At 50.8% G+C, this 16,133-nt stretch overlaps 7 protein-coding genes across 7 annotated transcripts; 2 read left to right on the plus strand and 5 right to left on the minus strand.

Annotated features, from left to right (window-relative positions):
- Positions 1-930: 930 nt before the first annotated feature.
- Positions 931-3,181, plus strand: CONPUDRAFT_125686 (FAD dependent oxidoreductase). The gene is made up of 5 exons (XM_007771467.1): positions 931-1,524; positions 1,585-1,885; positions 1,941-2,056; positions 2,110-2,602; positions 2,645-3,181. Exons 1-5 carry the CDS (start codon positions 1,199-1,201, stop codon positions 3,002-3,004), a joined length of 1,596 nt encoding a protein of 531 aa, XP_007769657.1. The 5' UTR covers positions 931-1,198; the 3' UTR covers positions 3,005-3,181.
- Positions 3,182-3,316: 135 nt separating this feature from the next.
- CONPUDRAFT_166204 (uncharacterized protein) lies at positions 3,317-5,355 on the plus strand. Its single transcript, XM_007771468.1, has 4 exons — positions 3,317-3,347; positions 3,402-3,490; positions 3,542-3,656; positions 3,722-5,355. The coding sequence occupies exons 3-4, from the start codon at positions 3,588-3,590 to the stop codon at positions 5,267-5,269; spliced, it is 1,617 nt and encodes a 538-aa protein (XP_007769658.1). The 5' UTR covers positions 3,317-3,347; positions 3,402-3,490; positions 3,542-3,587; the 3' UTR covers positions 5,270-5,355.
- Positions 5,356-5,557: 202 nt separating this feature from the next.
- Positions 5,558-6,391, minus strand: CONPUDRAFT_125690 (kinase-like protein; the record flags this gene model as incomplete). The annotated part of the gene is made up of 4 exons (XM_007771469.1): positions 6,286-6,391; positions 6,150-6,224; positions 5,872-6,087; positions 5,558-5,815 (listed from the first exon to the last, which is right to left on the minus strand). The coding sequence occupies exons 1-4, from the start codon at positions 6,325-6,327 to the stop codon at positions 5,558-5,560; spliced, it is 591 nt and encodes a 196-aa protein (XP_007769659.1). The 5' UTR covers positions 6,328-6,391.
- A 1,783-nt stretch (positions 6,392-8,174) lies between these two features.
- Positions 8,175-9,172, minus strand: CONPUDRAFT_105938 (uncharacterized protein; the record flags this gene model as incomplete). The annotated part of the gene is made up of 5 exons (XM_007771470.1): positions 9,091-9,172; positions 8,702-9,038; positions 8,581-8,651; positions 8,257-8,520; positions 8,175-8,203 (listed from the first exon to the last, which is right to left on the minus strand). Coding segments are annotated over exons 1-5 (753 nt in total), but the record flags the coding sequence as incomplete, so codon positions are not given.
- Positions 9,173-9,985: 813 nt separating this feature from the next.
- Positions 9,986-10,575, minus strand: CONPUDRAFT_56901 (kinase-like protein; the record flags this gene model as incomplete). Its single annotated transcript, XM_007770812.1, has 3 exons — positions 9,986-10,219; positions 10,283-10,357; positions 10,411-10,575. Coding segments are annotated over 3 exons (474 nt in total), but the record flags the coding sequence as incomplete, so codon positions are not given.
- A 909-nt stretch (positions 10,576-11,484) lies between these two features.
- CONPUDRAFT_82850 (uncharacterized protein) lies at positions 11,485-12,203 on the minus strand. The gene is made up of 3 exons (XM_007771471.1): positions 11,811-12,203; positions 11,668-11,746; positions 11,485-11,582 (listed from the first exon to the last, which is right to left on the minus strand). The coding sequence occupies exon 1, from the start codon at positions 12,104-12,106 to the stop codon at positions 11,891-11,893; it is 216 nt and encodes a 71-aa protein (XP_007769661.1). The 5' UTR covers positions 12,107-12,203; the 3' UTR covers positions 11,485-11,582; positions 11,668-11,746; positions 11,811-11,890.
- Positions 12,204-14,183: 1,980 nt separating this feature from the next.
- Positions 14,184-16,006, minus strand: CONPUDRAFT_105939 (uncharacterized protein). The gene is made up of 3 exons (XM_007771472.1): positions 15,431-16,006; positions 15,322-15,369; positions 14,184-15,251 (listed from the first exon to the last, which is right to left on the minus strand). The coding sequence occupies exons 1-3, from the start codon at positions 15,961-15,963 to the stop codon at positions 14,501-14,503; spliced, it is 1,332 nt and encodes a 443-aa protein (XP_007769662.1). The 5' UTR covers positions 15,964-16,006; the 3' UTR covers positions 14,184-14,500.
- Between the last annotated feature and the right edge of the window lie 127 nt (positions 16,007-16,133).

The raw sequence follows: 16,133 nt of genomic DNA on the forward strand, positions 1-16,133 counted from the left end.
CGCTCTGGAACAACCAGAAAAAGGTCGTCGCTCCCTTGCTTGTCCTTCTCGTTATCGCAGAGGTTACATACCTGGGGGCGAATATATCCAACCTGCTGCCTTCAACCGGCTTTGTCTGTGCGTCATATCGTTATGTCATTCTGGGTCTTAACAGCTGACGATAACAGTCGAAGAGACCGTATATCTTGGGCTTCCTGTCTGTGTCAACACACGACAGAGTAACCTCCCTGTTTGGCTCGAGCCGCTGAACAGCGCTGTATTCCTCAGTCTCGAGCTTGTCATGATGGTGCTTGCGTTATTCAAGTCCTACTCGCACCTCAGATGCCTGCGTGGCCGTATCTGGGACTGGAACGCGCATGACTTGATGACCGTCTTGATCAGGGACAACTTTTTCTATTTCTTATGGTGAATTTTGACTCATTGATGACATACGGGGACAAGGCTGAATTACGCCTACTCCACGCTAGGGTTCTCGTCAACATCATCCTGACCGCCATATACAGCATTGTTCCCTTTCGTTCCAGGTAAGGTTCCAGGACACGTTAAGTTCGATGCTGCATGCAAGCGTACTGATGATTACTTATGACTCCTAGCTACGACCAGGAGCTCCGTGTGGCGACCGGATACGACATCGTGACCACTGTTGCGCAGTATGTCAGGATATGTCTTCTGGGGCCGTGGCTTATCCTGAGCCTGAAACGTCAAACACCCGGACTGAACCCTACAATTTCACGGCAGAGCACGATTGCTTTTGCTGTTCTCCGATCAGAAGCGGAGACGCGTACGATGGCTTGATGTGTCTATGGATTTATTGTTATCTTGCCTTATTTCTTATGAATCATCGTTGAGCGGCGCAGTAGCATTATTGTAATGTCGGGCTGTATCTAAGCTGTATCGTACAATATGTAATTTGCTTTTGTGCTATGTTATGTCTCCGTGTAACAGTAGTAGTTCAATTTACCCTAAGAGTAATAATGTCTTTGTAGTAGCGTATCCGGTGTGTTTCGAGCCATGGGCCCCGGCGGGGAACTCCATCCAGCGAATGAGTGAGCGTGTCCGTGCGCATGCCGACACAACACGTTATCTCGTGCCAGCTGCCTCGATATCGAAATCCCTTTTGATTTCGTCTCCTCGGGCCACAGCATCTCAGCGGCGTTGACGCGGACAAACACGCTGATACCCGGCACCGCAAGCGACGATGGGCAACACTCTTTCTCTCTTCCGTCTCGCTCTCAAGGAGTTCATCGACAACCTCCGCGTGTACCAGGCGCTGCAAGCCAAAGCGCTCGCGTCGCCTGGATTCCCGCGTCCGAACTCGACACTGCCCTACTGGACCGTTCCGCCGTCCCCTATTGCGCACCATATCTCCGAGTTGCCTGACTATGCGGACGTCGTTATCATTGGCTCTGGGATTACGGGGACGTCGGTAGCCCGTGCGCTACTCGACCGGTGTCAGAAGGAGGGGAGGAGGGTAAAGGTGGTTATGCTCGAGGCAAGGGAGGCATGTTCCGGAGCTACTGGCCGGTGAGCGTGACCGAACATTCCAAGTCTCTCCCCATCTCATCCACCATGCGTATCCCGTAGAAATGGAGGACACATGACACCGCCGCTATACCATGACTACCTCTCGCTCAAGCAAGAGTTCGGCGAAGCCATGGCGCACAAGATCATCCGCTTCCGGCTGGCGCACATCGACGAGATGCGGCGCATAGCGGAGAAGGAGGGTATCTTGGCAGAGTCGCAGGCGCGGCATGTCGAGACAGCCGACGTGTACTTCAAGCAGGAGATGTTCGATAAGGCGAAGGCAAAAATGGAGCAGTGGGCGAAGGAGATGTCGTTAGAAGCAGCGACACATCGAGTGTATGAGGGTCGGGAGGCTATTGAGGTAAGCTGTATGGTTGCATGTTGGCGAGTCAGCGAAGGCTTATGCTGGTTCGTAGACGTTCAATCTGGCGTCTGATACTGTCGGCTGTATTGCATGTACTGCTGGGGCGATGCATCCATACCGGCTGGTGACGGGAGTTCTTGAACGTTTATTGGAAAGACATTCTGAGAGGTACGTTTCAGAACCGTAATTAAGTAAAGTCATCGAAGCTGATGATCTGTCAGTTTCTCCTTGTGCACTCAAACTCCATGTACATCCATCTCGGCGCCCTCCTCCTCATCCCCCCACTACGTCCTCTCGACACCCCGCGGAACCATCTCCACCTCTCACATCATCCACGCGACAAATGGCTGGGCATCGACCCTCCTCGAGCCCATGCGCGGCAAGATCATCCCTTTTCGCGGAACCATGTCTGCCCAGCGACCCGGTCGCACCCTCACTCCAAAGGCACTCTCGGGCCAGCGCTCCTTTGTGTTCTACTCTGCTAAGCTCGGGTACGACTATCTCACGCAGTTACCTGGACCACCGACGGGCTCTTACGAGCTCATGCTCGGGGGTGGATTCGCTCAGGATGGCGAGCAGGGGCTTGAGGCGCTCGCGAACGCGGACGATACGGTGTACGACCGGACGGTCGGAGCGCATCTGAGCGGTGTGCTTCCGCGGTACTTCGGGGAAGACAACTGGGGCGCGGAGAGTGGTCCGGGGGAGAATGGTGAAGTTAGTGAAGGCAGTGTCAAGTGGCACGAGGGCAGGGTGAAGTCGCTCTGGAGTGGTGTGCTCGGTATATCTGCGGACATGCGTCCGTGGGTGGGGCGCGTGCCGACCTCGGTCTCTGGGCGCCCTGAGCCGTCACGGGCAACATCCGACGTGACCGAGGAAGAGAAGGGCGATGTTTTACGTCCTCTTGCTGCGCCAGGCGAGTGGATCGCAGCGGGGTACTCGGGCGAGGGTATGGTGCACGCATGGATGTGCGGGAAGGCGCTTGCGGCGATGGTGCTCAACCGTGAGGTCGATGATGGCCTGGCAGGGTGGTTCCCAGACGCCATGCGCATAAACGAGAAGAGATGGAAGAAGGCGTCGCCGGAGGGACTGCTGGAGATGCTGAGCAACGACGAGTGAGCTACCTCTTGCTCACTTCAGGTGCTCAATTGGCACGGTGCTTTAGATTTGGTTGACTACCTTCTACTTACAGATGTTGTATCTCTAGATTTACGACGCATTTGTTGTACCATATCCACTGCTTGTATCTGTCTCAGCCCCGACGTAGACGCGCTTAGTTATAAAAACTATTGTCGGGCTTTTGTTCCGCGCGTCAACGCGCGTCGATGATTGGCTGCATCTGATTTGGACAACAAAGGCAAACAAATAGACGCGTAGCGCGTTCCCTTTAAAGTCCGTCACCTTCACCTTCCTCACTTCACTGAATGCCCTCGTGCCACTGCACGCAGTGCGACAACCAAAGGTAGGAACACCATATTTCTCATACTATCCCCAAACAATAACCTGTAATCCCTAGAGAGCCCAGATTCTAGCCTGGCCATAATCAGTCTCTACTTGCGTACGGTGGTTTGCAATATACCGTGACGTTACCAATTAACAGCAACAGTGAGCAGAAATCCGAATTTCCTCAACTTCATTCGATACTTATATTATCAGAGGAAAGCTACACTTTCAAAAAGGTTGATATATATATCTTGACCCTATGTTGGCTCCCGACGTTCACAATGGCGTCACACTTGAGGCAGTCGCCGGCGCTATAGGCGTAATGAAGGTAAGGTTTTCTTAGGCGTGCATCAGTCTTTTTGTATGTTAAGGTATTCAATTATGGATGAACAGCTCGACGATTCTACGCAGTTGAATTATGCTACCTCTAGCGACCGGAGTCCCATCGATCAGCTCCCTACAGAGATTCTCAGCCTAATCCTGCAGCTTACACAGCCTCCTTCGGTGTTCCTAGACAGGTCTAATCTAGGTGCCTGGCACTCTGTCTTCTGGAAGAGCCAGGGTCTCAAACTATCTCTCATACTCGTTTGTCGTCGGTGGTATTCGGTTGGAGTGGAACGTCTCTACCAGGACGTCAATCTCCGTCATCCAGCGCAGATCATGGCTCTATCCAACACCCTCTCGTCAAACTCAGAGCTAACTTCGCTTATCAAGACGCTGAGCGTCAATGGCATCTCATGGACAATATACAAACCAAATTTGTCACTGATATCGTTTGTCAGGGACCTCATCCATGCTTGCCCCAAACTCTCTCGCCTGGACGTGTACGATCTTCTCCACTGTACTGATGTGGACGAGCTGTGGTCTAGCATCGATTCATCCCCGGTTTTAACCCTCAATATTCACCAAGATAGCAGTCGCCTAAGTCTGTACGGATTCCAAGCATGCACGTCCCTTGTCAGCCTCTCGCTCGATCTTTCCATTCAAAGGTCCGACATCTGCGAGTCCGTGACACTCCCTTACCTCACGGATCTCCACTTGCGCTTTACGTTGGCGATTGAAAGAATCCCAGAAAGTCTCGACGTCTTGACAGAAACGTGGACTATGCCTGAGCTCCGCGCCATCTCTATCCGCACCCGGGACTGCGAGCCTGCGCCTTCGCTCGCCCGGTTTCTGAAGAAGCATGGAGGACATATTCGATACCTTTCTCTCTTCCTCAATTGGATCTCGCAGAGCTATACGACTCACGTTATCCCCACCATGAACGACCTACCGATGCTACTTGGCCCCTATCCTGCGGTGGAACATCTCGTTCTTGGTCCATTCGATACGACGTGGGCATCAGCACTCCGCCACTCTGAGGTGAAGTGGCTTGATGTATTCTTGGAGACGAGGCTTTTCAGCACTGAGGTCAAGCGGGCTTCGGTCGAGCGCGATCTTCGCGGGGCGGAGTTCCCGAAACTTCGCGGGCTGCGGCTGATTGATCGGGCGCTTACGTTTTCGCTCTCAGAGGACCTGCCTCGAGCGCTGCCTCCGCAAGAGGGTCCGGGCGACGGAGAGCGATGGACGTGGCAGTATCCGGGGATGCATATTGAGTACCGAAAGGGAGTGCTGGAGCGCATGAACGATCGGTATCTGGACACGTTTATCGATGCGTCTGTTGATGCGTTCTGTGATGAGGCGAGCGACGCGAGCTCAAGCTCTTGTTCTTGTCAGACACTTTCAGATTCTGATGTGGACGGAGAGCATGACGAGGACGAGGATGAGGCAGAACCCAGTCCACACTCTGAAGAAGATAGCGTGGGGTCAGACCTGGACACTGGCACGGACAGCACTTGGTCGCAGTGCACTGGCGCTTCTCTTTCATTCTCCGAGGTGTCCTTTCCCGCTGACTCTTCCGAGTCAGAGTTAGGACTCGAGGAGAGCGGAGGCCATGAATAGTATCTGTATATGATAGGTATGCTAATAGCCCTCTGACTTTGTCTGGCACTAAACTCTGTAGCCCTTTTGTATAATATCCGTCAATCAATCTTATTTAACCTCAATGGCTCATAAGAGCTCCTCTCCCAGATTATCACCCTGATCGATCCGAGCCGGTAGCTGCGTGCGTGTTGAATATCTATATGTCGGCTTTTAATGTGACAGGGGATGCCTAAACATGAGGAGGGGAATATAGATTGTAAAAACAATTTATTTAGAACATCATTCCCTCTTCTATCAAATTATCGTCTAAGTCGAATAATCCCATTCCATCGCCGGTCGAATGTCAATATCCCCTACGTCTTGCACCCGGACATTGAAGAAGTCTACCGCCTGCTGCGCTGTTGGCCTTCCATTCGGCTCTCTGTCCCAGCATTCCTCCATGAATGACCAAACGCCATCGTCCTGATACGGAGTGTCAATCCTGTCAGGAACTTTCCCTGTCACTATTCGAAATATGATCGCTGCATCCGCACATCCGTAAAATGGGGTTTTACCACAAAACAGCTGCGGCGCCGGGGAAGTCAGTACTAATCGTTTGCGAGAAACAGCTTCAGTCTGACCTCGTAGCAAACTCCGCCGAAAGCGTACATATCGCTTTTTGGGGTGTACGAGCTATGTCCAATACTGTCACCTTCAAGAACCTCTGGCGGTGTCCACGGAGTGCTATGTGCAGATTCCATCGTACTCGTGACATGCATCTGTATGGTGTCTTTTGCGGTCGAGAATCCAAAGTCTATGAGACATGCTCGCTGGCTATCCGATACCAGAATATTGTCCTGTTGTTTATCTCTTACTTAGCACACTCAAAGAGTGCATACGTCAATGCTAGTGCACTCACCCCTTTGATGTCGGTATGCACGATGGGAGGTTCCCAGCCGTGAAGAAAATACAGTGCTTGTGCAACATCCACGGCCTAAATGAATAATGTGGATGAATATGCGAGAAGTTATCATGATGTCAGAACGTCACTTTACCAAGAGTGACCGATTAGCACCATAATTGTTTTCGAGAAACATGCGAATATTTCCGTGCCTTAGATACGGAGAGACAATGCAGAGAGTTTTTTCTTGCTGAAACACGCCCAAGAGTGGGAGAATGTTGGGATGTCGAAGATGACTCCACACGGTCACTTCGCTGGCGAAGGTCTTCGCACTGATGTCAGTATTGAATATTTGGGGCATCGGGTATCAGAACACGGCAACGATACTTACCTTCATCAGCTTCTCGAAGTCTGACTTCTGGTAAACTCGTATAACTTTAATGGCAAGCTGTACATTTGGTTTTGCCTCCGTCTTTCCTATGTAGATGTCCCAAAACCCTCCGCGTCCAAATGGTACAGCTTCCCACGTAACATCGCGCAAGTTGAGGCACTGAGGGTAGCGTCCCGATTTTCCAGCGAGCTTGATAAGCGCATACCGTGACATGCGTTGGATTTCTGGACCGATGCTTGAGCGAATGATGGTCTGTTTCACATATTAACCCGGCAAAACGTTTGAGAATGGGGTTATTTTGGCAATGACTTACAGTTTGTAGAAGGTCCAATAGTATTTGCGCGTCCTGACCCTTCTTCTTATAGATTTCTCGCACTAAGTTGTGACTCTCCAGAAGAATAGCGAAGTGACGAGCCAGGGACCGAACGTCGCGGCTGGCCTGTATGGCTGCTAGGCCGTCGGGCAAGCCTCCAGACAAAGACAGGTGTCTGCAACCATCTTTATCGGGCTATGTGCGGTTGGTTTATAGTCAAGACTATGTAGCGAATGGGGGTACGAACTTTGATACCAATAATCTTCTGGATCTCTATCTCGATATGTTCGTGGTTTACGAGCCATGAAAGAGGCTTATCCTGGTTTTGATCAATTATTTCATCAAGTGTTCGTGTGAGTTCGAGTAGGACACTGTTTATCTTTCGTCAGCATTTAGTTATCTGCAAGACGATTTAAGCACCATTGATTTGTTATGCAATGTGATACATGAGAGAACGCGACAGCGATTAGTGTCTGACATTCACTATCAGCCCAGGCATATTAGATATTGAAAGACCTGGACAAACCGGATAGATGGGAATCAATCGGAGGTACTCCGAAGCAACGTCTAGATCAACCAATAACGTTGAAAGTTGCTCAAGTACCCCCTTTCCCAAACTACTATGACAAGCTCGAATAAAGGGATGCAGACCCTTTGCTCGCGCCACACCAGCTACAATGATATGACTTTGACAAAAATTCAAGTGGCAAAAGCTGTGTGAACATACTGGTAACGGCACTTTGGTCCAAACCATTCTTTGTATTGTCCGTGTCTTCATCTCTGAAAATATGTTCTGCAGTGTTCGTCTGAGACGTGTAGGCTGAAACATCAGTAGCCATGCTATCTGTCGCATCCCTAATCGTCGGTTGTGGCGATCTTCCCTCATATAACCCTACACTGTCTTCATATATGTTCTGCAACATTTCCTGGGTGGCTTTGCGTTGGGCGGCTTCCCGCGTGAGTGCTGTAGCTGTAGCCCAACTTTTGCCAGCCACTGTAGGCGTGGTCGATGAGAACGTGTCATGTTACGGCGTGTTACTGTACTTACCTATGGCGGTAGACGTCCATGCTGTAGGCTGATACTTCGGGCCGCTTGCACTATTTTCAAAATTCAGAGAACCGACCTTGCACAGTCCACCAACAATGGCGTCTATTGCCCGATTGTAAATGCCTGTGCTGCCAAAGGTGGTATTAAAGGGCATGTACGGCCTAGTGACGTGCATAGATAAGCTTACATGGAGACTTCGTAATCCCGTTTATGGTCGAGAGGCTGGACCCGTTGATAGGATGGCTTAAATCGAAACGATGAGAAGGGCTGAGCTGGGAATCAATACATATAGATGCCGAAGGCTTTGGAGTTTGCATGGGCTGTCCAATCGGGTTAATTGAAGAGATATCATAGAAAGATAGAATATACTCACAAGGAGACTTTCCGTCGATTTGGGCTCTACTACACCAAGCTCGCTAAAGCCGCTATCGAGGCGGCCAGATGAGGTGCGAGCCCCTTGCTTGTACTGTTTGATCGACGAAAGTGACAACAAAGGATTGTCTTTGTTGTTGTTGGCCAAGGTAGCATGAGAGCTTTCTCCACGTCTGTCCATGGGGTAGTATGTGTTTTCTGCCGGGGAATTGACCAAATCATACGTTCCATACTGCCCGTAGAGTTCTGCCGTCTTATCCGTCATCTTCTTTTGAGGAGGAGGGCAACGTCGCTAGAGCACAAGAAGAGAACAGGTGTGACGTACATTAGAGAAGAAAGTCGGCTCGAGGTAGACCTCTCCCGAATATTTGTCTTTCTTCAACAAGGGGAACCACTCTGACGAAGTCAATCAACCCTATCCGTATAACAGAGAAGTTACTACGCACCAGTAAGCACCTCTGTCAAATCCACTAGGGTTTTTCCAATCAGTTTCGGATCACGCGGCTCAGCCGAATAGCATGACAGTCTCATCGCTTTCGTCCTCTGAACCCTCATGTCCGTCCCTAGTCCTTTGGGTGGAAGCGGAGGCGGTATATCCGAGCCATGTACAGTACGACTCAGTTCGACCCCCTCATCCGCAAACATGGTGAAACGGAGCTCCTCGTCCCATTCTGGATGTTGACCTCCACGCTTTATCGCTTTGGTACGCCGTATGTCGCCATTGAAGGAGATGGCACAGTACGGATCTTGCTTCCCGAAGTATCTTTTGTTGACTAGATTTCTCTAGGCCGGATGAGAGACGAGAGAGGAATTAACGGAGAGCAGTCTTACATACCGCTTTGAGAACGACAACAACGAGGGTGCCTATTTTGCGTGGCTTTGTGGGCATTTGAGTAGGATGTGGACACAAGGGAGGGATAGGCATGTTATGCACTCCAACGGAGCACGGCAAGTATGATCGCAGCCTTGCAGTGAAGCATGCAACCGTAGTTGAGCTCCCCAGGATAAGTATAGTCCATGGCTGTGTATGGGCTCTCTCGAGTGGTAACTCTGTGCCTGCTTCAACGGAGGGCGCAGAGTGTGTTCCCACGGCTCAAGACAGCCTACCATTAATGTTACAAGCCCCTATTCCATCGGAGCGAGGGTAGAAACAAGCCTCCCTTCTGACGTTTCTTTTGTCCAAGGTCAATCCAATTCGAGATAAAGTCCATTTCGTAATGTGATTATTCCTTCATGGGCCGTTTCATGAGCTCTCTAGATATCTCGTCCCATAATCTTCAGATAGCTCATATATTGAATATCGTTTTGGTGATTATATCTCTAGTGTGCACAGCACGGTTGCACGATGTGCGGAATGGGATTACGGATACATATGTTGGCAGTTCTAGCGGGAGTAACTGTCGCTCCTCTCCCTAAGTCCCGTCGAGAATTGAGTAGTCCCATTCTACCGCTGGCCGCAGGTCAACCACGCCAGCGTGTAATGCTCGAATTCTAAAGATATATACCGCCCACTGACTAGTCGGCCTTTCCATTAGCTCCATACTCCAGCATTTCTGCATGAATGACCAGACGCTGTCGTCCATGTGCTGTCCGTCAATCCTATCGGGGGTTTTACCTGTCATTATTCGGAAAATGATGTTTGCATCTGTACAGCCTTGAAACGGATCTCTATCACAGAATAGCTGCATTGTCGGGAGGGGTTGGTCAATATGTAAACCATCGTCGACTGTTTATTTGATAACTCTGACCTCATAGCAAACTCCGCCAAAAGCGTACATATCGCTCTCTGCAGTGTAAGCTGAATGCCCCACATTATCGCCTTCAAGAATCTCCGGTGCCGTCCATGGAGCGCTACGTGTTGACTCCATCGTACTTGTGACATGAGGTAGAATGGTATCTTTTGCAGTGGCGAATCCGAAATCAATGAGACACGCTCTCTCGGAATCCGAGACAAGAATATTATACTGTGATATAAGTTGTCTTTCAGCGCACCGAAACAGTACGGAAGAGTACATGGCGCCACGTACCCCTTTGACATCGGTATGTACAATTGGAGGTTCCCATCCGTGAAGAAACTCCAATGCTTGCGCAACATCTAGGGCCTACGCATCTACTGAGTACCAACACGCCACATGTTGTCATAGAAGTACTATACCAAGAGCGTCCGGTCGGCTCCGGGATTATTCGAGAGATACCCACGAACATTTCCGTATTTAAGATACGGAGAGACAATGCACAGAATTTTCTCTTGCTGGAGCACACCATTGAATGGAAGAATGTTAGGGTGACAAAGATGACTCCACACAGTAACTTCGCTCGCGAACGCCTGTCAAGGTTACCGTTATTCGACACGTCATTTAAAAATGGTGAGAACGTCACCAGCCTTTAGCAGCTTCTCAAAATCAGACTTCTGGTAGACCCTAATAACCTTGATAGCGAGCTGCACATTTGGTTTTTTCTCGCTCCTTCCCATGTGTAGATCACCAAAACCACCGCGTCCAAATGGCTCGGATGTCCATGTAACATTGCGTAAGTTGAGACAGTGAGGATAACGTCCTGACTTAGCAGCAAGCTTAACAAGGGCATATCTAAACGTGCGTCGGTATCTGTCATATGTGGTGTTGTTACTTGAGTGAATGAGGATCTGGACCACATATAATGAAATTTGATGAGTGATACGATGCTGTTGATAGCAACTCACTGCTTGTAGAAGATCCAGCAAAGTTTGTGCATCCTGTCCTTTTTGCTTGAAAAAATCATGCGTCAAGCTGTGGTCTTCTAATATAGTGGCAGCTTGCGCAGCAAGAGACAAATAATCACGATCAACTTGTGTGGCAATTTGACAGTCCGGATCTCTTGATCGGGGCAGATGTCGGCAATAGAGCATATCAGGCTGTATACATAATACTAAGCCAACGCCGTGTTCTGAGCAAGGAAGACGAACCGCAGTATTGATGATTCTTTGTATGTCTGCCTTAAAACGAGCGTGATTTATGAGCCATGAGAGCTGCATGTGTCTATGATGACTAATCGCTCCATCGAGAGTTTGCTTGAGCGTAGCTAGGTAACTGGTGTTACTCATGTTAGTGCCCGATTATGCGCACGAATTCTCTATGCACCTCCGGTCTGTTAAACAATTCGATGCATGCGAGAGCGCAAGGGCTATGAGCATCTGTGATGCGTGGTTAGTGCTTGCGATGTTTCAACCCTTGGATGTAGTTTGACAAACAGGATAAACGGGGATTTTCCCCAAATATTGGGCGGAAAGCCCCCGATCCCCCGAAAGAAGTTCGTCAACTATCTCCTTATTCATTTTATAACAAGAAGCTACATTTATGGCACGGGTTTGTGGCGCATTAGAAATAAGAGGGTCAACTGACAAAGCTATGGTCAGCAAGGCTTCGTAGCTCACCATTAATGAAATTATGATCCCACTTCGTCCCTTCGTGATCTCCCTCCGCCTTGTCTTGATGATGCACGAGGCCACTTTGCTGAAAGTGTGCATGAGGATAGGCGATCTGGATATCTGATGCTCCCCAGGTTTTGCAGGCTTACCTCATATGATTTTGTACCGTCTTCGCCCATGGGCTGCAAGATCGTCTCCCCATGTTCATGTTGAGGATGGTGTAGCGCATCTAATATGTCAGGGGTATAGATAGAGTCCACATGCGGACCACTTCTGAGATCTCACCTTCGTATACTAGGGGTACCTCCAGCATCATATATTCTGGCTCGGGCTTACCATGGTTTGGTTTTCTTCTTTTGATTGACTTGCCATCGTTAGGACTTTCGGCGGACTGCTTACGCTTAACCGCGGCCCCGGATTCTGTAATATTTTGACAGTGTCCCATGTGCTGCCACTTGTCGATCGCGGTTACGAACGTCCGTGTGCAGCCTTCATACAAGCAGTGGTGCGTCGCATGGGAGCGCCCGTGACGGAGTATGTCGTTAGGGCTGATGCTGAAGGCGTCGGACGACGAGGCGTAGGATAAGGGGTAGGGTGAGGCACGGACGGACAGGGTGTGGCGGTGACGGACGGATCTGGCGGGGCTGGGGGAAGGGGTGTTGATGGGGAATGGCTCGGGCGGAGTGAGTTGGCGAAGCTCGTTGACAACACCGCCGAGGTTGTCCAGGTCAAAGGCTGAGGGCACGTCCTCGGTGAGGAAGGGGCCATTGCCGTACTTGTCGGCTAGGGATGTCGGCGCAAACAGACTATTTAAGTCAATGTAGGAGCCGTAGGGAGAGTCGAACGACTTGGAAGTGATGATGCCGCGTGGGTCGCCTAAGGTGATGGCTAGGTTCATGAGGGAAGAGGCGTGACGACGATGGGACGAACCGGCGCTCAGCCACAGATTTTGCCTGTAGTAGGAGTCGGATGTCGCATAGCTAGCGACGCCACTATCAGGCGATAACCACGATCCATGATGAAAGGGGAAGCACGCAGTCAAGCTGAGAACTCACGGCTTCGGACTTGAAGGAGGGGGGACAGCGGAGACATTGGGATGGCAGTCCTTGTAGACGGACTGCTGCTGTGAGGAGGTCATGAACAAGGGAGTCGGTGTTAAAGAGAGGGTGGGCACAGGTTGGTGTTCAGTGTTCAAGCTCAAGCGCGAGTGGAACGTGGCGCCCACGTGGCGTGGAGGCAGTTACTAGCATTAATAGAGGGATCGCCTTCTCCTCTTGCGCCGCGGGTCTGTTCGGGCTCATTCGCTGACTAAATAAGATAGTCACTAGCTTCGAGGAAGGGAGCGTGACTGGACCGTCGAGAGAGCATTTGAAGATACATTTGGTGCTTTATCACTGTGTATCGTAAAAGTGTATAAGAATTAAGGTTATGCTTCGAGTTTGTGCTATCCTACTCTAATGATAAGCTAATTAACCATTACACGCTACACCCTTGCAAGCACCTTGACCTGGTAAGTTGAAGCCCGGCCTGATTCTCTATCCCTTGAGATTCAACTTCAGTGAATTGTGGTAGTATAAACTCAAGTTCAATACAAAAAGGAGAGCCAAACGAGAGCGGATTTTGCATTGAATACAGTTGAACCTATGATCAGGGATGACGTGGATGATGGAATCGATTTAGGGATAACGTTTGAAACAGTGACACTGAACCACGTTGACATCCGCAAAAGGTTTGTGTGGAGAGTAAGGATAGTGTATGTATGGGGTGCACAAACTTGGCAGCGCACTGAGAAAATTAGTACTAGTGCAGCTTTGTGAAGAGCGTAATAAGGCGCAAGGCTGAAATAACAGCTAAAATTCCAGCCTCCAGTGCAATGTTGCGAGCTAACAAGCCAAGGAAGTTGAGGGTGTTACGGTACTGATGGAAATGTGAGGAGTAACTTAAACATGTCATAGTAGTTGTAGTCTGGCGCCGGAAAACGAGTCAGTCTATCTAAGTGGGCACTCTATTTTCGAGGTGTAAGGCTGAGGGCTGATATGGCATTGATGTCGGCGTAGTCGCTAACAAGCTAAATTGCTGGCATATGCGTGAGCATGACAAGGATATGCTTCGATACGCAATACGTAGTAGTAGCACATCGCTTTGTGATTTGATTTTGGGTTTAGTTCTGAGTGACATGTGACGCGATGTGCCGTACAACGTACACGTCAGGCTTGGACATGGTCCCAACATGGTCGCACACTTTATTCTTAGTCTCCCTCACGTAAAAACTCGAAGGTCACAAGTAGACAAGGTGATGAGTCGATAACGGTCAAAGGCGTCTATTGTGGCGCTCGGGGCGAGTGTGGGAAATGTTTATTTTTTAGTATACAACCCCTATATCACTGTTAGGCGCGAATGGACGTTAGCAGACGGCGGCTGGTAAAGAGTGAGAAATCGGCAAGAGGATACAAGTACTTGGCGATGAGAGTTATCGGGTGTCAAGCTTTCAAAATTTCAAGGATGATAGCCTTGCGCTGCGTGGAATTTACTCGTAGGACTGATTGGATAGTACTGTACTGTGTGTGTAAGATCTACTCTAGCTGTAGAGGCGGATGGGCGATCAAATACGGGTATCTAGAGTACTTTGTGCTACTTGACCAACGTTCCATGAGCCTCTAGATCTACCGGTTCTATGTATTGTAGGCATATGCCACCAGTTGAACTGCACTAATTGAGTGCTAAATCTGCTTGCCTTCCACTCGGGCGTCAGCCCACCCAGCCAGTCGGGTATCCTGATAGCCTGGTATCCTTTCCTTACGCTGGCGAACTTACTCTCATGCACAGTTCGAGCCCATCCTCAGTACGAAAAATCCCAAGGCAACGGCCCCCGATACACATCCGTCGTCCCCCGCGCATAGTGGTCCGTCGCATCGGGAGTGGGACACCATTCAAGTAGCCCTCTCAGCTCAGGCGCAGAGCTGGCGTACGGATGAAACCGCGCGTGCGGATTGCGCGACAGGCGCTTATTGCGGAGATATCCGTGGCAGCCATACGTGTCCTCGCTATACGGCGTGTACCCGTTGCGGTGCTCGCCCTCTCGCGCGCCCGCGGCCTCTGCGTAGTCCTCGATCTCCACGCCGACGTACGAGAAGCGGGTTGAGGGCCAGCGCAGCGCGGCGGCGTGCAGGGATGCGAAGCGCTTGGCTTTCATTGCGTAGCCGACGACTGTTATGCGGCGCGGGAAGCGGCCGGTGGTTTCGCGGAAGCGGGCGATGCTGAAGAGGAGGTTCTGGAAGGAGTCGAGGGCGTAGTTTTCGGTTGTGGCGAGGAGGCGGGGCGTTGGGTGTTTACGGGTATCGTGAAGATGTGCGTGGGGTCGCGAGCGGATATCGACGTTGGAGAGGAGGGTGGGTTTGGAGAGGGGAGGTGGTGTTGTTGCGGGGGCGGATATGCGGTCGGCTATCGATGTGCTGGGCGTGGAGGAAGGTGGTGCGGAGGGGGAGAGAGCGTAGAATGAGTCGGCGAAAGGAGGGAGGAAGCCTGCTGCGAGTGCGAGGCGAAGGTATGATTCGCCCTCTGTTGTTGTAGAGTCTGCGTGTGTCTGACCGCTACGCAATGTAGGAACAAACGATCAGAGCCCAGCCTGTGCATGAACTCTCAGAGAACGCGATCACGTACCCGCTGAATATGAGCAATGCATTCGAATCTGCCATAGCAATCTCTGTGCTAATCAACATATGCATGAGCAAAACAAACCAGAACCTAAGTTTAAGAAGATCAGACTCACCCGCGCCTGATATGCTCGACGAAGGCCTTTGTCCGTCCCCCACCTTTCTGATAGTCCGCAAGCACCCAATGTTCCTCATCCCACACCTCGTCCATATTATCGCCAGTCCATATCGAGTGACCAGGCACGATCACGAGATGGTCAACCCCGCCCATGCCCTTTGTATCGTTCGGGCTCGCGTGCCACGGGACGGTATCGAGCGCTCTTGCAGGCGGAGAGAACGGGCCGTACGCAGCGTTGGAGGGCGCAAAGTAAAGCGCGAGATTGAACAGGAAAGAAAGTGAGGCAGCGAAGGTGAGCGCGAAGAGGCCGAGGTTGGTGATACGCGAACGCTGGCGGAGGTGGGTCCAAGTGAGAGGGCTAATGCCGAGGAGGTCGAGGATGCGACTTCGTGGTGCATTTGCCGTGGAGAACGACGAGAGCGGGGTGCCTTCATGAGGCTTTAGCTTTTCCTGCGAGTAGATGTAGTTGTATCCATAGCCCGTCGGTGCGCGGCGTCGTGAGCTCGAGCTGGACACCGGAGCAGGGAGCATTGGTGGCGACGTCGAGACACGGAGTCGAGTATATAAGATTAGCTACAAAAATGTAATGAACGTGCGTGAGAAGAAAAGCGGAGGCAGATTCCTAGCAGATCCGTGACACGCCAAAGCCGCATTGCCCTTGTCCTCTTCCCTAGCCCATCCTTTCTTCTCCTCGTCGTTCC

Source organism: Coniophora puteana (assembly GCF_000271625.1).
Source record: "Coniophora puteana RWD-64-598 SS2 unplaced genomic scaffold CONPUscaffold_7, whole genome shotgun sequence".
Lineage (NCBI taxonomy): Eukaryota > Fungi > Basidiomycota > Agaricomycetes > Boletales > Coniophoraceae > Coniophora > Coniophora puteana.